This window comes from Camelus ferus, chromosome 18 (genome assembly GCF_009834535.1).
Source record: "Camelus ferus isolate YT-003-E chromosome 18, BCGSAC_Cfer_1.0, whole genome shotgun sequence".
Classification (NCBI taxonomy): Eukaryota; Metazoa; Chordata; class Mammalia; order Artiodactyla; family Camelidae; genus Camelus; species Camelus ferus.
In genome coordinates this window covers 25330593-25348431 of record NC_045713.1, presented here as the reverse complement: position 1 = coordinate 25348431, position 17839 = coordinate 25330593, and the positions used below count along the sequence as shown (strand labels likewise).

At 46.8% G+C, this 17839-nt stretch overlaps 1 protein-coding gene across 2 annotated transcripts in view; it reads right to left on the bottom strand.

The window, feature by feature from the left end:
- The window catches only part of ABAT (4-aminobutyrate aminotransferase), a 79848-nt gene that overhangs the window by 26729 nt on the left and 35280 nt on the right, over window positions 1–17839 (bottom strand). For both annotated transcript variants that reach the window (XM_014564222.2, XM_014564224.2), the window contains exons 2-5: window positions 9619–9733; window positions 3373–3470; window positions 1642–1671; window positions 137–254 (exon numbers count right to left, since the gene is read on the bottom strand). In XM_014564222.2, coding sequence (XP_014419708.2) covers window positions 137–254; window positions 1642–1671; window positions 3373–3470; window positions 9619–9688 — 316 coding nt within the window. In that variant the 5' untranslated portion in view covers window positions 9689–9733. The remainder of the gene's footprint in view (window positions 1–136; window positions 255–1641; window positions 1672–3372; window positions 3471–9618; window positions 9734–17839) is intronic.

Here is a 17839-nt window from a genome sequence, read left to right as displayed (position 1 = left end):
CCTCTTCTCTGCCCCTGAGGGAAGTGTCTGGCCATGCACAAGGGTGTGCCTCTGGGAAGGAGCAGCCAAAGTCTGGAGAGTCATGACTAACAGAGAGAGACAGGTTACATTCAAGGACTGATTTTCCAGCTCTTACCTATGGGGACCGAGGAGATCTGGGAATAAAGATCCAACATCCGGTTGCCATCCACATCTACCAGGTAATTGCCTCGGCTCTCTTCATAATTGCAGAAAAAGTGCACGGCCTCTGCATTCTTGGGGAGAGAAGAGACTGGATCAGGCTCACTGCAGCTCCCTATATTCTCAGTCTTTCAGGATTAAGCCTGAACTGGTGAAGTAAACCATGTCCTGTCCACTTATGGACACATGGAAGGTATCTGTGGGTGCTGGCAATGCTGTAGTTTTTGCCCTGGGTGCAATTACGTGATTTGCTTTATGATAGTTTATTAGGCTATGAATTTGTATTTTGTGAATTTTTCTGTATGTTACATATATTACAACAAAAAATACTGAGATATAAATCTGGAAAAGATTATGAAAAGTTAAGACTTATATGGTCTTAGGGCTTAAGACAACTAAAAAATATATAGTAATTGTGAAAGAAATGAAAATGTTACACCAGATGATATTCAACTCTATGTACAAAAAATTAGTAGAAAATTAGTAGCAAATGAACAGAGGAACAAAAAAGACATGAGACATAGAACAAAAAGTAAAATGGAAGATGTAAATACAACTGTATCCATAAAACATTAACTGTGTGTGGATTACACAATTCAATAAAAAAATCAGCAACTGTCAGACTGGATAAAAAGATTCAGCTATTTGCTGTCTACATGAGACATACTTTAGATTCAAGAATATAAATTGGGTTGAAAGCTAAACAGATGGAAAAAGATATATGATTCTCACAGTAACCATAAAAAGTTGCAATGATTTATATTAATATCAGACAAAATTGATTGTAAAGCAAAACAAAACAAAACAAAATGTTCCTAGAGGTAAAGAGAGGCATTTTATGATGACACAAGGGTCTGTCCACTAAGAAGATACAACAATTATAAACATACAAGCACCTGATAACAGAGCCCCAAAACACATGAAGCAAAACCTGGGAGAATTGAAGGGGAAAATAATTCTACAAGAATAGCTAGAGACTTCAGTACCTGGATTTCAATAATGGACGGAACAGCTAGGCAGAAGATTAACAAGGAAACAGACTTGAACAACGCTCTAAATCAGCAGACCTCACAAACATGCATAGAAGGGGAGATGTTCTTCTCAAGTGCATATGGGACATTTTCCAGAACAGACCATTTATTAGCCCATAAAAAAGGCTCAGTAAATTTAAAAGAATTGAAATCACTCAAAATATATTTTCCGACCACAACAGAATGAAATTAGAGATCAGTAACAGAAAGAAGTCTGGGAAGTTTACCGTAATGTGAAAATTACACAGTACATAAAGAAGCAACGAGTCAAAGAAGAAATCACAAGTGAAATTAGACAACCAGGGTTAGAACAAAAGTCAGCTGCATTTTTTTTTTTTAAAAAAAGAGCCAGCACAGATTAAGAATTTGTGTCCTTCAGCTAAATTATAAAGAAAAGCAATGGAAGGATCACTACTTCAGCCCCACTTACCTGAATTATATTTAGCTGTTTCATTAACTCCTGCAGGCGAGAAGAGCAGAAGTATTATAGCAAAGACACACACTTGCCAAAGTAGCTTAAAATCTTCCATGTCTTCCCAAGTTTTGGGGCTTTCCCCCTTTCATGCCAATAACTTAATAGTTAATTAGTCAACAATATTATAAATATTTTTAAATAGCTTAATATAAATAGTTGGCAGGAAACAATTCTTGCCAGTTAAATCACCAATACAACAGACAGTCTGGAGATTTGGACACGTCAAAGATAACAATAAAATAATCTAAAATACTTAACAAAAAAATTTAAGCTGAAGATGTCTATCTCATGCCCAGAAAAGCAGGGGTTCTCTTTCTTTAGGGGGGAAAAAGGCTTTGATATCCCATTAGGAAAATAAAATTAACTGAAAATAGATATTTGCACATGAAAGAACGATTCAATTATAATCTGAACACTCTATTAACCACTTGTGCAATTCTACATGGAAACTGGGAATTATAAAACAGTGGCTTAATAACAAAAATACAAAAAAAATTTCCAAGTATTTTACTATCATTAAATTAAAATCCACCCCTCTCTGATAAAGATACTAATGAAAAAAGTCTTCTTTTCTTAGCAAAACACTGTGCAAAATAACTACAATCATTTACATGGGTACTAAGATTTCTGGATTTATAAAATAGTTGGAATGACAAAAGAGGTATCTTTTGACTGTAAAAAAAAAAAAAGACACTGCGGATAAAATCTGCAAAGTATGCAAAAAAAAAATAAATTCGTATTAAAAAGGTTTACACTGCTATTTTTTAGATACAAACATTAGCAACAGTACTGCTCATCACAGCACAGAATCAAGGTTAACCAACCAGCCTTCCAAAACGTACGCAGGTCTTGCAGGTTCTTTGAGGAGAAGCCCCAACCCCCCTCATCAGACCCACCCTGTGCCTCTTCCACCTCACATACTGACATCTGTTCTAGGAACTCAGAGCTACCCAGTATCTCTCATATGTCACGGACTGTCACCCTGCGGGCCTCTCCCCTTGCCTGGGACAGAACGCACTCCTTCGGCCAATCCTCCTGGTGGCCCTTCAAGACCAAGCTCAGGGGGGTGTTTGCTACACACGCCGTGTGCCCTATCACACTGTCGTGTTCTTTCACTGTTGGTGGATGTTCTGCCCTGACCCTTGACTCTGGATTCAGCAAATTGTGTGACCTGCTTTGGCCAAGAGAATGAGGTGGACGTGACGGTGGGCCAGTGTGGAGCCTCAAGACCTAGGGCAAGCTCTCCTCTTCCATCACCATGAGAACCAGCCCAGCCCAGCTGGCTGGAGGATGAGAGACACACGAAGCAGAGTCGAGTGACCACAGTGACCCACGATAAGCCTAGCCTGGGTCAACTGGTGGCCAGTTATCTCTTAGGCACGTGGATGAGCCCAACAGAGCTGCCTACCCAACTCCCAGTTAACCCTGGATGCATGAGCAACTTGTACACTGCTGAGGTTTGTGATTGTTACGCAGCAGTATTATGGCAATAGATAACTGGTACACCTCTTCTGGGATCTCTTTTACTTCTTATGGTAGAATGGCCTGGTTTAAGGTCCTGGATCTCTAGTAGGAAACTCGCTGAAAGCAGCTAAGAATACAGGGCCCTTAGCTTGGCTGCATTCTTGCCCCATGGACCCCTTCTGCTCTCTTCTGAAACACAGCACTCAAGTGTGCTCAACTCACCCGAGATCGAGGCCCTGGGACTTCTGTCTTCATCAAAGGCCCGTCATAATCAAATTCAACGTCGACTTTGGCTGCAGCCTGACTGATCTGTCTAGATCCTGCAGCAAACGAAGATGATGAGAATCCCTGGGACAGCAGGCATGAGCATCCTGCCCCAACAATAGCCGGTGTCCCCAACAGAGGCAGTACCAGGACCTCAGCCCCATGCCAGACAGACTGCCCCAGAACTCTGAGTCTGGCCAGACCTGGGCATCACAAGAACCCTGAATATTTAAAGAAGTGGGAAAGCGCAGTCGGTGCCAGCGAAGCCGTAGGCAGGCAGGCTCGCTCACATCCGGCTCGTGTGAGGATAAGCTGATGCCAGCTTCCTAGTCCTTTTGACTGAGCATCTCATTTTTTAGGATTAATCCCAAGAAAATAATGGGTAAACAAAGATATAGGTTAAAAATATTTGTAACAGTATTGTTTCTAACAACAAAGAGGAAACAACATAAATATCTGAGAGTGGAAGGAAGCTAAATGGAATATGCTGTATTTTACCATTCCATGGACAGTGGGATATGACACGTCCATAAAAGAATTACCCAAGTTTTATAAAAATTTTATCTACACCCATGTGTATATACAGACCCGAGTTTCTCAGCCTGGGGACTACAGACATCGTGGGCTGGATCATTCTTTGCTGCGGAAGGCTGTCCTGGGCACTGAAGGATGTTTAGCTGTTTCCCGGGCCTCACCCACTTAGGTACCAGTAGCACCTCCCCCAGGAGTTGCGCTGCTAGTTGTGACAATCAGAAATTACCCAGGAGAGAATAATCAAATGTTTAAAATAGTCCCCAGTTACAGATGGTTGTGGTTTTTTTGGTGGTTGTTGTTAAAAAAAAATTGGGGGGCACAAGTCATTTGCTTGAAACTGATATCACACTTTTTGCAGAGTAAAAATCGTGTCGAGGGTTAAATAAATGAGTTCCCAGGCTAACCCCACAGGGCTTTTTCACTCAGCATGTTGCTGAAATGAAGGGTAGTTTCCACCCCACATCTCGATCCCTGAGCAAAGACCGCTGTGCCGAATCCAAGGCATGTTTGTAATGACTTACCGTCAGTAACTGCTAGAAATCCCTACAACGGCCCTGTTCATCTTTTATCTTCCTGGCACATATTTGGTGGTTGTGAAATATGAGTTCCTCTTAACATGGGTTGCCATACTTCATATAAATCATATTTGTGATCCTATTTCACCTTTACACAAACTTCGAGGGGTAGTTGTTAATGTTTGCACGACGCAGGAGAGGAAACTAAAACTCAGAGAGGCAAAGAAACATGCTAGGAGCTCAGTCACTCTTTCTTTCGCTCTGTCTCTCTCACTCACTCACACACACACACACAACTTGCCGAACTATACAAAGCCATGATATTCTAAGACATATTTAAATTCATTCTTAACTTTTCACAATTGCTTTATCAAAGAAGATTCCTGAATTAATTATGTAATGAAGTATAGCCCTTTGAACATAAAATCCAGTTAAAATCCAACACTCCCCATATTTTGAAGCATGGAGATACCAGCTTTTATTTTCTTCTGTTTGATCTTACAATGAAAGTGGAATTCCTAAAGAGTTTATTCCATTAGCCGAGAGTTAAAGGTCATGGAACATACTGATAACTTTTTTTTTTTAAACACTAAACTTTATCTCTTTCTTAGCCAGAACTCAGGGTCCACTGACGCTAACTAGACCTGCATTCAACAGGGATGTATACTTGGATAAAAATAATTCTTAACCAGTTCTAGTCCTGCTTTCTTTCCATCAAAAGGGGAAAGAGAAAACTCTGAAATTAATAAGCTGTCCTCTAATGAGGACACACAAGTCCTCTTCCCCTCCCCCCTCCAGAAAATGTCTCGACATCGCAGTGCAGCAGTTAGGCTTCTTGGGAACTAGGAAGCGGGAACACCAGGGATGGAGACAGCCAGCGGTGGGGCTGGCAGCTGAAAGGTTCCCGAGAGAGATGACGGGGGGCGTGTGGGGTCACGTGGAGCCGCAGTTATGAGGACGCCAAGACTGGGTAAACAGGACTGGGAGGTGGGGTAGGGGAGCGCTGGGAGAGGCGGCGGGGAGAGGGTGAGACTCTGTCCACTAGGAGCAGGGATGGATGGGACACGAGACGCAGATGCCAAGCCCAAGTGTGAGGCAGATGGGTCTGTGCCAAGAGTTACACTGGTTCCTACCATGTGCCAACTTTTTGTGGGTGTGGATGGAAGAGGGCCAAAACTGCTAGGCAGAAAGTCTGAAAATCAGAGTCTGGTGAGTTTTTTGGCAACTGTGCTGTCCGAAAAAGGAAACTGGAGAAGCTAGTGCACATTCAGTCCCTCCTGCCCTGTGCTAGGCAGGCCTTACACAGGCACTCTCACCTATTGTTTTAATTAATCCACAACCTTCTTGTGAGATGACGATGTCCCAGTTTTACAGATAAGGATAAGAGAGGTTAAGCAACTTTTCCAAGGTCACACAGCTAGTGAGTTGCAAAGCCAGAATTTGAATCCAGAATACTGCTTTTCCTACTCTATTGCAATTTTGGCTTTTTGTAGAGGAAAATAACCAAATACCAATACAACACATTTTCTCTTAATGATGACATATGATTCCATAAACCACAAGAAGAAAGGAACAAGATCTGAATGGTCAAGAAGCCTCTTCTGGGATCCCTCCTTTCAAGTTGCAGGAGCAGAAATCCATTTATTGAGCACTTACGGTGAACGTACTGGGTATTATTCTGAGCAATTTATATGGACTACCTCATGTAATCGTCACAACCCCCTTAGGAGGTAAATGCTATTATTATTTCCATGTTAAAGAAGATACTAAAGTTCAGAAAGGTCAATTAATTTGCACAAAGTCACACAGCTCGTAAGTGGCTAAGCTGAAAATCTGTCCGCCAGACTTCTCCTTTCCTAGACGATGTGAATGTAACTGATGCTACCTTCCATCGCTCCCAGTGTGAGTCTTTGAAATGAAACATCTGCAGCAAAACGACTCACTTCCCCGAGAGGCAAATCACTATCAAAAGTACAAGGAAGAAAAAAAAAAGTTTGAATTAATATTGAATGATTCAGCATTTTCATTCATGAATAAAACAGCACACCCAGAAGGCAGGGATGTGCCCTGACACACGATAAATCCAGCCCAGCTCTCTGGCCTTGACAAAGATGCTCAGTGGCTGTGCCAATCCAGAGAGTCAACTTTTCACTCCAAAGTGTAAAAGGAGCCATCCAATGTTTTTAATGTCCTCTTGATCTTATAGTGAGAATAATAAATGAATGTCATTTTCCCAAACAGCTAGGGTTCTGCATGTGAGCCTGGCCAAAGTCAAGGTTAAGTTCAACTCGAGCTGTCTGCTCTGCTTTTGTTTAAAACCAAACAAAACACTTTATCCTTACCTCAAGTGTCTTTGATAAAATGCTTCCACTTATTCTTTGATAAAATGCTCATTGAGAAAAATATCAATAAGCAATAATGAAAAACCAAATATGTCTAATTTCACCACCCAGAGAGAACAATCCTGCTGTCTGGTCTCCTGGTCTCTGTCCCCTACTTGCTGATATAAGATTATAAGCATCTGAACACAGTGGATGTGCTAGCCGGCTGTGGCACCCGTTGGGCACCCTCTTCTCCCCCTTTTCTCCAAGAAAGCAGCTGCCATGTGGTGAGCTGCTCCATGGAGACCTGTCTGGCACTGAATCCAGCTACGGCCACATGAGTGAGCTTGGCAGTGGATCCCTGGCTCCCCAGGTGAGACCACAGCCCGGGCTACAAGCTCAACTGCGCCCTCCCGAGAAACCTGGAGCCAGAGGATCCAGCTGAGCCACCCTGGGCTCCTAGTCCACAAAAACTGTGACATGATAAACATGCATTATTGTAACCTGAGGAGTATACGGCAATAGAAAATTAATACAGTGGTTATGGGTGTGGGTCCTGGGACAGCCTGGCTCTGTCACGTGCAGGCTCTGAGACTCTGGGGAAGTTACATAACCTCTCTGAGTCCCAGTTTCCTCTGTCTTACGAAGTTGTGCTGAGGACTTAACGGGTTAAAACTAAGCTATCGTTTTAAAGCCATTCTCCTGTCGCTGCTTGTCCATCAGCGTGTCTGAGAGCTCACACATTCAAGTATCATTGCCAACACCGTGGTTTAGTATTAAAAGATCTCTCTCTCTCTCTCTCTCTGTCCCACTAGGTATGCCAAATTGACAGGCCAAAAGACGAAAAAAATCTCACTGTGTTATTCCCTAAATCTGCTGTAAGTGTGCCAAAAAAGATTTAACTCTGGCCAAGAAAATGTAGAGCTCAGGAACTCTGGTTTAACCATTCCTGGGTTTTTGCACTGTGCCTTAGTGTCCATGCTTGCAAAATGGGAGGGAGGACACGCCCCACGTATCGTAAATACAAAGAGCTTTCACGTGAACCATTTCTTTTGAAACCAGAGACTCGTGAAGCAGGGAGGATATGAGCATTGTCCCCACTTTCTTGACGAGGAAACTGAGGCTTGAAGAAGTTCTAGCCAATTGTTGAGGCTCACTTGGCTATCATGTGGTGATTGAAGCCAGTAGCCCCATCTTATGAGCCTTAATCCACTTCTTTTTCCTTATTGCCTCCTTGGGAAGGCTGAGATGTCCTGGAGAATGGCCTTTGAAGGCAGAGTCACATGTGCCGCCTGGCTGAGCCCCCCGGGGGCTATGCTCAGGACCCAGTAGGTGCTCAACAGCATTAGTTACCGATGATGACTCTTCCATGCCAGTGACTCTCCCTCCTACTCGGGACACAGCAGACCGGCATCATTTGGGTGTATTTTCCCCAAAATTACGGATAAGCATTAATACGCTTCTCTTCTAGTTCCATAAAACCAAACCAACCCTGAAAACCTCCTGGCAACTAATAACTCCTCAACGTCAAGAAAAACAAGGGAAGACTGAGAAACTGTCCCAGACAGATCAGAGGAGACAACTCAGTGCAGCCTGGATTGGAGCCTGGACTGGATCCTGGGGCAGAAAGAGGCACTGAGGGAAAAGCTGGTGAAAAGCACATAGGAAGTCTGGAGTTTGGTTCAGAGGAATGGGCCAAGGTCAGTTCCTCACTGTGACAGATGCATCCCGGGGATGTCAGATGCTAACACTGGGGACCAGAGGGCGAGCAGCATAGGGGTTCTCTTTGTGCTAACTTTACAATCTCTCTATACAACAGAAATCTTTCCCAAAAAACCCCCCCTGTATTTACAAAGAAAACCTGCTGGCAGAGGAGAGAAGATGCCTGCTTTTTACCCCACCCAGGATAGAAACACCTGCAACGTTCAACATGCCAAGGCCGCGGCCAACAATCTGTCTTCAGAAGGCAGACAGCACCGACAACAAGGAGACACCGTGATGACAAGCACGGGGCTCAGGGAACTGGGGACAGCCTGGAGGCACAGGTGTCCCAAAGGAGGCCACCGACGGCCTCGTTCTCCCAGAGCTGAGCGGAGGCACAGGGGGGAGAGATGCTAACGCAGTGTTTGGAGCTGGACTGACTTGCATTCAAGGTGCTGTGTGACTTTGCTTCTTGGAGCCTCAGTTTTCTCACCTGTAAAATGGGATTCCCTTGTGCCTTCTTCATGGGACTATAAGGAGGGCGGTCTCATGAGATCATAGGAGCAAGGTATTCACCTGGTTAAGGTGCCTGAACTCAGTGAGGCAGAGAGACATGGAGGCATCTGAGAGAGACTGCGGTGGCAGGATGAGCCAGTGCTGCTGACCAGGTGGGTGTCGGCTGAGTGGCAGTGAGGGAGATGGCAGTGTGGAGTGGCACATTCCTGGGATGGGGCCTCCTGTCCAGTGCCCTTGAAGCTTTTAGGTGAATTACAAGGACTTTGGTAGTTTTCTTGTTTCTTGGCAGCAAACCTAGCTATGCGTTTCCCCCAATAGTCCCCATAGGGACAACCTGGGCCCCGCTGGCTGCTGGGGCCACCACCTCCATGCACACAGAGCAGCTCCAGTACAGGTCAGCTCCCAGCCCACTGCAGAGCTGTCCACCCAGGGACAGGAGCACATGGTGGAGATGGGAGGAGTGGTGATGGGGACAGTTTTAGGGGGGTGGGTGGGACAGCCCCAGAAGCACCAGCTGGCTGGTCCCTTTATCCCCAAGGACTCTTCCAGACTCCAAATCACTAGTCTGGACTGTGGCTTCCATTAGGATCAGTTCTTGTCAACCCCCCAGGGCTTACCGGGCACAAGCAGGTGGTAGCTGTGTTGGAATCTGCAGGCCAGCCGCCGGGTGAGCAGCATGGAGGCCATGATCCCCTCCGTCGGGAACAGAGACCCCCTTCACGCACTCCTGCCCTGAGAGAAACCAGAAAGGCAGAGTTAGGCCAAGAAAGATCACTCCCTTGCTGGCCAGGTATCCCACGGCCCACCATTTCCCCACAAAGTGGAGAAGGTTCTTCTCATAGCAAATTCTTTGCTTGCATACAGAATAAACACTTTAAATCAAAACCTGTTCACATGTGTTTTCATTTGCCCTTGAGGCCAGGTAAGATTATGACGCCCATTTTCTAGACGGAAAAACAGAGAGGGGACAGAATTGGCTTGAGATCCCTCTGTAGGCAAGTTAATAAGGTCAGTGCATCGTCCACCTGGGATAAGCAAAGCAAGCTCATGTTCTGCCCGATGGAAGGACTCAGATGCAGCGAACTTCAGAGCAGACGTCATGGTGACCACCTGATGCAGGAAGCCAGCTGCTCCCTCTGCCCTGTTCCCGTACAGAACATTGGCGGCTGGGCTGTCTGGGAACCCCGTGGGCCCATCCTGGGGGTGGGTTTCTCCAGATGACCAGCCACGCCAAGTTTGCTCTTAACTGAGAGGGTTCCTGGGAGGTAAGATTTTCAGTTTTGAAACTAGAACGGGCCCAGCAAACGGAATAGTTGCCCGAAACAGCCCCAGGGAGTCAGGGTTCTCAGCTCCCACCTTACAGGTGTGTTGGTTGATTCTCTCCAGACTACTCCTAAGTCCTGCTCCCAAATTCGTGGACCCTGTGTCTCTTCTGGCTTTCTGTGTGCTGCCCACTGTGCTAAGCACTTTACTATTAATATTTATTATTATTATTATTATCAGCACCCACAACAATGCTATGTGGTCCCCTTTTTACAGATGAGAAAACTGAGGCATAGAGAGGTTAATGGTGGATCTGAAAACAGCTGTCTGACCCCGGAGTCAGCAAACCTCACCATCTGTCATTCTCAGAAGCTTCCCCCTCCACTTACAGGGGTGCAGACCTGGCAGCCATGTCTGTTGTATGTGACCCAGCCCCACGGCCATGGTTCAGAGCCAGAGCCCTGGGAGCTGTGGGGCCAGCCACCCTCCCCCTTGTAAAAGGGGTAGCCTATGCACTAGACAGAAGCAGCCACAGGAGAGAGAGAGTGGGTCCTGGATGTGGGGGACCCCCTGCTCCTTCCCGAGCCTTCAGGTCAGCTGGGTCACGAGTGTAGCACTCACTGTTGAACCTGCTGGGTGGGGGGGACCTGAGTCTACCTGACCCTGGGGGAGAGCAGGCAGGGGACAGGGAGAGCCAGGAGTGTTAGGCTCACAGATGGCCCTCCACGTGGAAGGAAATGTCAGTAGCGAGGGAAGAACGTTCCCATTCTAATAGTGCCCAGAAAGCACCCCCACACCCGGCCCCACTTTTTTTTTGTCTTGCTTGCATTACTTTGAGTGGATTTCTGTTGCTTGCAAACAGCATCCTGGCTAGCAGCACGGTTAGAACATCAGCGCCCCAAATCCTGTGAGTGCGCTGGGAGTAACAATGCCTCTTCTGTTCAGCAGCGCGGGTGGAGCAAGGCTCTGCAGCGTGGCTAAGGGTAAAGACTTCTGGGCCAGCAAATCTTCTCTCCCAGTGAGGGACTGGGATTCCTCCAGGGTGGAAGTGACTGTTCTGAAGGGTACTTTATCCCCCTCAATCTGCTCAACCATCCAGTAAGTAGGGTACCTCCCCGTTTCAGAGATGAGGAGACGGAAGCTTGGGGGTGGGTATGGGACTGTCCGATTCCCAAATCCTTGCTTTTACTCATTTCAACATCGATTAATTCAGCGAATAACAAAACACCTAACTGTAGAAGCTAGCGGGCTTGAATACAAATGATCCAGTCTGGAGAGGAGATGTTGTTGCTTTTCACTGGAGAAAATATTACTGAGAAAAGCATGGGCTTGGAAAGTGTGACCATAAGTTAACAGGGAAACAATGCTCTCCCCTTGGCAACTCAATGGATTTTTTTTTTTAAAATCTATTCCAGAATAGCCAACTCAGTGCAAGCCTGTTAATTTAGCAGAATAGAGCGGTTGCCGTCTCTCATTTAAAACCATTTGTCTCGAACGGGAGCACTTCAGATTCCACACAATTCAATTTCCATTAGACGTGTTTCTGAAAATGTGAGGAACTCAGAGAGCTCGAATATTAACATTTGAATGCTCTGCAAAAGTGAAAGTCACACCTGCACACTTTCAATTACAAGATGTCACACTGGGAAATATATCACGGTGCCATTTCAGTGGCCCGCAGTTGAAACTGACCTTATAACGAAACCTGGTCTCTATCAGACATTAATTCTTGGCACAATATATCTCCAACAATCAGAAGAGTTAATGTCATTCATTCACTTTCTCTGGCCTGCTAATTCAATCAACAAAATTAATTAGGTGCCCGTATCAGGCAAGGTACTGTATTATTTAGACACAGGAGAAAACTAAGATGGACAAAATTTTCCTCTCTTTCTGAAGCTCATAATTTAGTGTCAGAGGAATGAGAGGGGAAAATAGGAGAATTTAATGTACTAGCTGCTTTACCCATCATGTCAATAAATTCCTAAAATAACCTGGCAAGATATGTCTATGAAAAATTTTCCAGTTCACTCTCAACAGCTAATTCTGTATAAGACAGAATGGAATCCCGACTTTTGCTGGTGAGAGCAAGGTGTCATGGGAACAGAGATTAATTCTGGGTGTTCACAGCAGGTCAGCGGCAGGTTGTGATGTCAGTGAGGTGTCACCTGGGCTGCATCTTGAAAGGCTGGGAGGTATCAGAAGCCACAGAAGAAAGGGGAGGTAAGGCCTGAGCAAATGCTGGGAGGCACGAGGGGATGTAGAATGGCCAAGGATTTGGGCATGAAGTCATGGAGTGTGGAAGGGGGGTGGGAGCAGGACCAGCTGGAGCTGATCGCTGGATCGAACCCTCTGGAGACCCCCTCAAGGAGGGAAGGTGCCAGCTGCGCTAGTCTTATCCAGAAGGGTCCAGATCAGCCAAGTTCCCAGAGGATGGAGAGGGATTAAGTACTCAGCATGCCAATGAGATGCTGGGGTCATCGCTGAGTATGGAGTGGGGAGCTCACTGGGGTGGGCTGAGTGAAGGACACCCATGAGAGTGGGAGTTGATGGGGAGGAAGAAGCCAGGGACCAGCTCCTAAACCCTCAGCCTTAGAGCTGGTGTACAATTTAAGAATTATGGACTCCTCAAAAAAGGTAAACACAGAATTACAATACGGCCCAGCAATTCCACTCCTCAGTATACAACCAAAAGAACTGAAAATAGGAACTCCAACAAATCTGTGAACACGTGTGTTCACAGCAGCTCTATTCACAACCACCAAAAGGTGGAAACAACCCAAATATCCATCAGGGGATGAGCAGATGGACACAGAGTATTATTCCACCACAGAAAGGAATGAAGCACTGACACCTGCCACAACGTGGATGAACCTCAAAAACGTTACGCTCAATGCAAGAATCCAGACGTGAAAGCTCACATATTGTAATACTCCATTTATATGTGAAACTTCAGGAATACGTACATTCAAAGAGATAGAAAGCAGATCTGTGCTTGCTGTGGGCTTGGAAGAGAGGATGGGGAGTGACTGCTTAATGGGTACTGGGTTTCCATTTGGGGTGATGAAAAAGTTTTGGAATTAGATAGTGGTGATGGTTGCACAACATTGTGAATGTATTAAAAGGCACTAAACTGTTCACTTCAAATGGTTAATAGTTAATTTTGTTATGTGAGTTTGACCTCCATGAAAAAAAATTTTAAAAACAAAGAAAATTGTTGAGTGATCCCTCCTCTTTTACAGAGGGGAGAGAGAGGACCGGAAAACGGGATAGAGAGGAATGACACACTCTGATCACAGAGATCTACGATTGAATTCCTGCCATTACAGGCTCTGTGATCCCAAGGTGCCATTTGACCTGTCTGCTTCGTTCTTTCACTTAGCAGATGTCACTGTGCCCCAGGTGCTTTTTGTGTGGGTGCTCTGATGAAATGTCGAACAAGATCCAGATTAAAAAGAGCTGTGATAGATTAGTGATGTCTGTTACGTGCTCCCTAATAGACAGTACAGATATGCGTGCTGTGCATGAGGTTGGCACCCAACTTGAGCTTCAGACTATAAATCTTCGGTCCAAACCATCACTCTCTCTCAAGTAACAGAGAAAAACCTATGAAAATGCCCTAAGCCTCAGTTTCCTTATTTGTGGAATGGGAAGAGTGATGCCTCTCTCCCTGGTTTGTCCTGGGAATTGGAGAGAATGGATGTAAACTGCCTGGCCAATCACAGGCTCTCGCTGATGATGCAGTCATTGATTCTAGAGCTCTGTGGTCTGAGGTCCCTGTAGGTTTCGGGGGTCACTGAGGGAAGTGGCCAACAGACAGGCAGACCCTCCCTGCGGACTCGCTCTGGGGCCCCTCAGAGACAGGCTGGCCACGACGGAGGCTCCTTCTCCCTGGCAGAGGTGCTGAAGTCCTCAGGGGCTTCTGGGGTTTCTCTCTGGCTCTCCTTCTGTTTTCTAATTGGTCTCCAACCTTTTCAAGGATAATCCACCTCACATCACTCTCCTGCCTAAAACCCTCCAATCACACTTAGAAAAATGCAAATCCCCGAGAGAGTGAGGACCGAGTTTTCCCTGTTCACCAGGTACCCAGAGCTTACACAGCTCTTGGCTCAACACATCAGAGCTGTGAATGGGAAGCAGCCACACGCACCTTTTAAGGCAGATCTGAGGACACGTACTCAAAATCAGTGAGCAGGTCTGAAATGCACGTTAAAACAACTTAACAGTAATACTCCTCTCCCCCTGAGTCTGCAGTCACCGCGTCACTGACTGTCCACTGCAGCCCTCGTTTGACGCAGGAACCAAAGACACACGCATCCTCCCCTGGCCTCAGGTTTCTCACATATAAAATGCGGGTGTGGGAGGGTGTCAATTCTAAGGTCCTTTCTGACCCCGAGAAGCGTCCAGTGAGCAGTTTACTGAGAATTCCTTGCAGCACTGCTCTCTACCCTCCCAATCCTGCCTCAGAAGTGTCACTCCGTGCCTCCCGCCATGCCCTGGGCAATCTGCTACCCCTCCGATCGCACATCTGGAAGATGGAGGGGGCGGCCTGAGGCATCCTGGCTCAGAGAGGAAGTTCTCCACACCCTGAGGTTTGTGCTCTAGGGGAGGCTAGAGAAATCCCAGACTCTGAATGGAAGCAGGCCAGCTGCTGACACCCCTGGCCTCTGAAATCCCGGCTCCCCCTGTGTTTTCCAAACCTCTTCACAGCACGCTACCTCTCCCTTACATTCTTGGTTTTTATATACATATTTTTAAAATGTACTTCTTGAAATCAACTTGTTTTTTGAGCCTTATAAATAAAGTTATTTTCTTAAAACCTCTGCTGATCACTCCCCAGCCCCCTACCCTCAAAGTTTCATTTGCTGCAAATAAAGGTGATTGGGGAAAGAATGTAATAAAATCAAGGCAGATTATTAAATTAAAAATGGGATACAGTTAACTGCCCAAGGCTATGGACCTCGGCCCGGCCCCCTGTCTCTGCTGGGATGAAGACTGGCAGCTGTTGGACAGGTGTTAAAGGTGAACTAGCATCAGACAGAAACTTTTCTCCAGAGAGAGAAATCTAACTCAATCAATCGAATAGAATAGGAGCCATCAGAGAACACGGTGGGGTGTGGGGTGATCTTTGTTTCAGACACGCGGAGCAGCTACAACAAATGCTGTTTCTTACTGTGCGTTTCAGTTAGAACAAGTTGAGATCCTCGTCTCACCAGACAGTGAGTCCTCTGGTCCCACCCACCTCTCCCTACCCTCTTTCCTCTAATTAAAGTGCTAATTAGTTCTCTCTGCTCCCTCTTATCTGCCTGGTGCATTTGGAGTATGGGCTGGGCTGGGCAGATGCAATGTTTAAATCAATGGGGTGAGAGGAATTAGGGTGAAAGGGCAGAAAAAAAATCCTTCCAATTTGCTCTTGACGGAGGTTAAAAGTTGTCAAAGTACTGGCTGCTGTCACAGCTCACCGACTGGGTGCGATGTACCTCCATGTGTCATTTCAGTGCCAGCCTTGGATGACGGGCTCAGAGCTGAGTGAGTGGCTTCCCAACGTCTCGGAGCTCAAAAGCCAGTGACCCTCACTGCTCAGAGAATCAGAGGAGCTCTCCACCCGTGACAGGGCCCCACCTGGGCACACCTATGGAGGCGGAACACCACTGGGGAGGCTCCCGAGGCAGGGTGAGAACCACCTTCCTAAGGACGGTGGGCCCTGCACTTGACCCAGGTCTGCATGGCCCCCAAACCTAGGAAATGGCTTCTGACTTTGAAAGTTAAACATCCCAAAGACGAAAAAGAAAGGAAAAGAAGACCAGGGTGGCCCTCTGCGGAGGTGGTGTGCAGGGTGTTGGATGTGAAATCAGCCACTTTTGCCTGCTGCGTGAACTCGGGCACTGTAAGTAACCACTCTGTGCCTCAGTTTCCTCCTCTGTAAAATGGGGATGATAGCAATTGCACCTAACTTGTGGAGGGTAAAAGAGGGTAAACTGAGATCTGGGACTCGGGTCCCTGCTGTATCCCCAGCCCCAGAGCAGTGCCCGGCTGCAAACAACCACTGAATAAATAGTAAACACTCCACAATTTTTCTATGAAGATGGACTCAACTTTCCACGATGCTGCCTCCCAGGCCCTGTGAACACCAAATCTTTGTGTACGTCACTGGCTAGAGATGGATCCCCAGATCTCCCTGGGGCCCAAAGATGCTCTATTGCCCAGTCTCCTATCTGCTTTCAGGTTGGAGACAAAAGTGCTGGCAGAGGCTGGGGACATTCCTTTCCCGTCTGCAGCCCCAGCCGTCAGCTTTTCTGTACACTTAATGGGACACAATGACACGCTTAGCCAAGTGGGCCTCCATTGTCAGGGCCAGGGGTCACCATGGCAACCAATAAAGCCAGAGCCCTTGCCTTTGCAGACGGCTCACAGGGCCCCACTCATGGGCCTGTGATGGTGACCTTGGGACAGAAGGCTTTATCTTGGACCTGGCTTCCCTCCTCCAACCCCAGCTGCCACAGCCTCCCCAGGGCTTTCTCTGCAAAACAGACCCCAGCCCTCCCTCTCTGCATTCATGATTTCCTATAACCTGCCTCTTCACGCATCATAACAATCATCGGAGGCTTGATTAAGAGAGAGGAATGTTGTTCTTGGAAATGTGCAAGCACTGACTCCTAAGACAGACTGAGGTGGTGCTTTTGAGGAAGTAATACGAGCCACAAATTGGGTCCAAATGTGCCGTTTATTAGCTTGATGACTCTGGACAAGTTGCTCAGCTCACCAGGGCCTCAATCTCCTCATGTGTAAGATGGGAAGAATAAAACCTACCCACGTGGTCACCAGGCACAGAATTTGGTTACAGCCAACTGAAGACCATACACAGGACGTATAAGAGAAGGTTCCTTGCCAGCCATGTTCTCAGTTTCCAAAGACCCCCTCCACCTTGGAGGGAAGGCATTCGTTCTACAGCCTCAAGCGCTGGCAGGGACGATTTGCACATGTCGAGGCTCTGCTACAGGCCTGAACATCCAGCTTCCATGAGACAGAAGCTGATCTGCCCCAACCTCTCCCATCCTCAGGCTTCTGTCTTGTTCCCCCGCCTGCCCCGCCCCGGCTGGCCAGGCTCCATCAGGAGGAATGAGGCGAACTTAGATCACGCACGCAGGTGAATGTGAGAGGCAGAGGGCTTTGTTCTGGAGGTAAGAAGTATGTGGGAAAGACACGTCCCAGAATGGCTGGGCTGGTTGTGGATTTACGACCCTGTGAGGGAGCAGGCGCAAGAGAACAGAATCTGGGTTAGGGAGGGTGCTTGCGCCAAGGCCGAAGAAGCCAACTCAAGCCAAAGCCCAGGAATCTGTTTGCTCAGCTCCCTAAATGTTTCTCGTTTCCTACAGGCACCGCTACAGCAAGCATGTGCCTTGCTGGCTGTGTCCTCGGGACCCGGTGTTCCCACGGGGGGGCCCACTGACAAACAGGTCAGCATAAGGGGAGGAAACAGTTTCCTGTTCAGAGAAACCAAATCATTTTAAGGACTCCAGGAACTGCTAAGTATGCAAATACCACAGAGTACAACAAATGAACCATTTGTTTCCT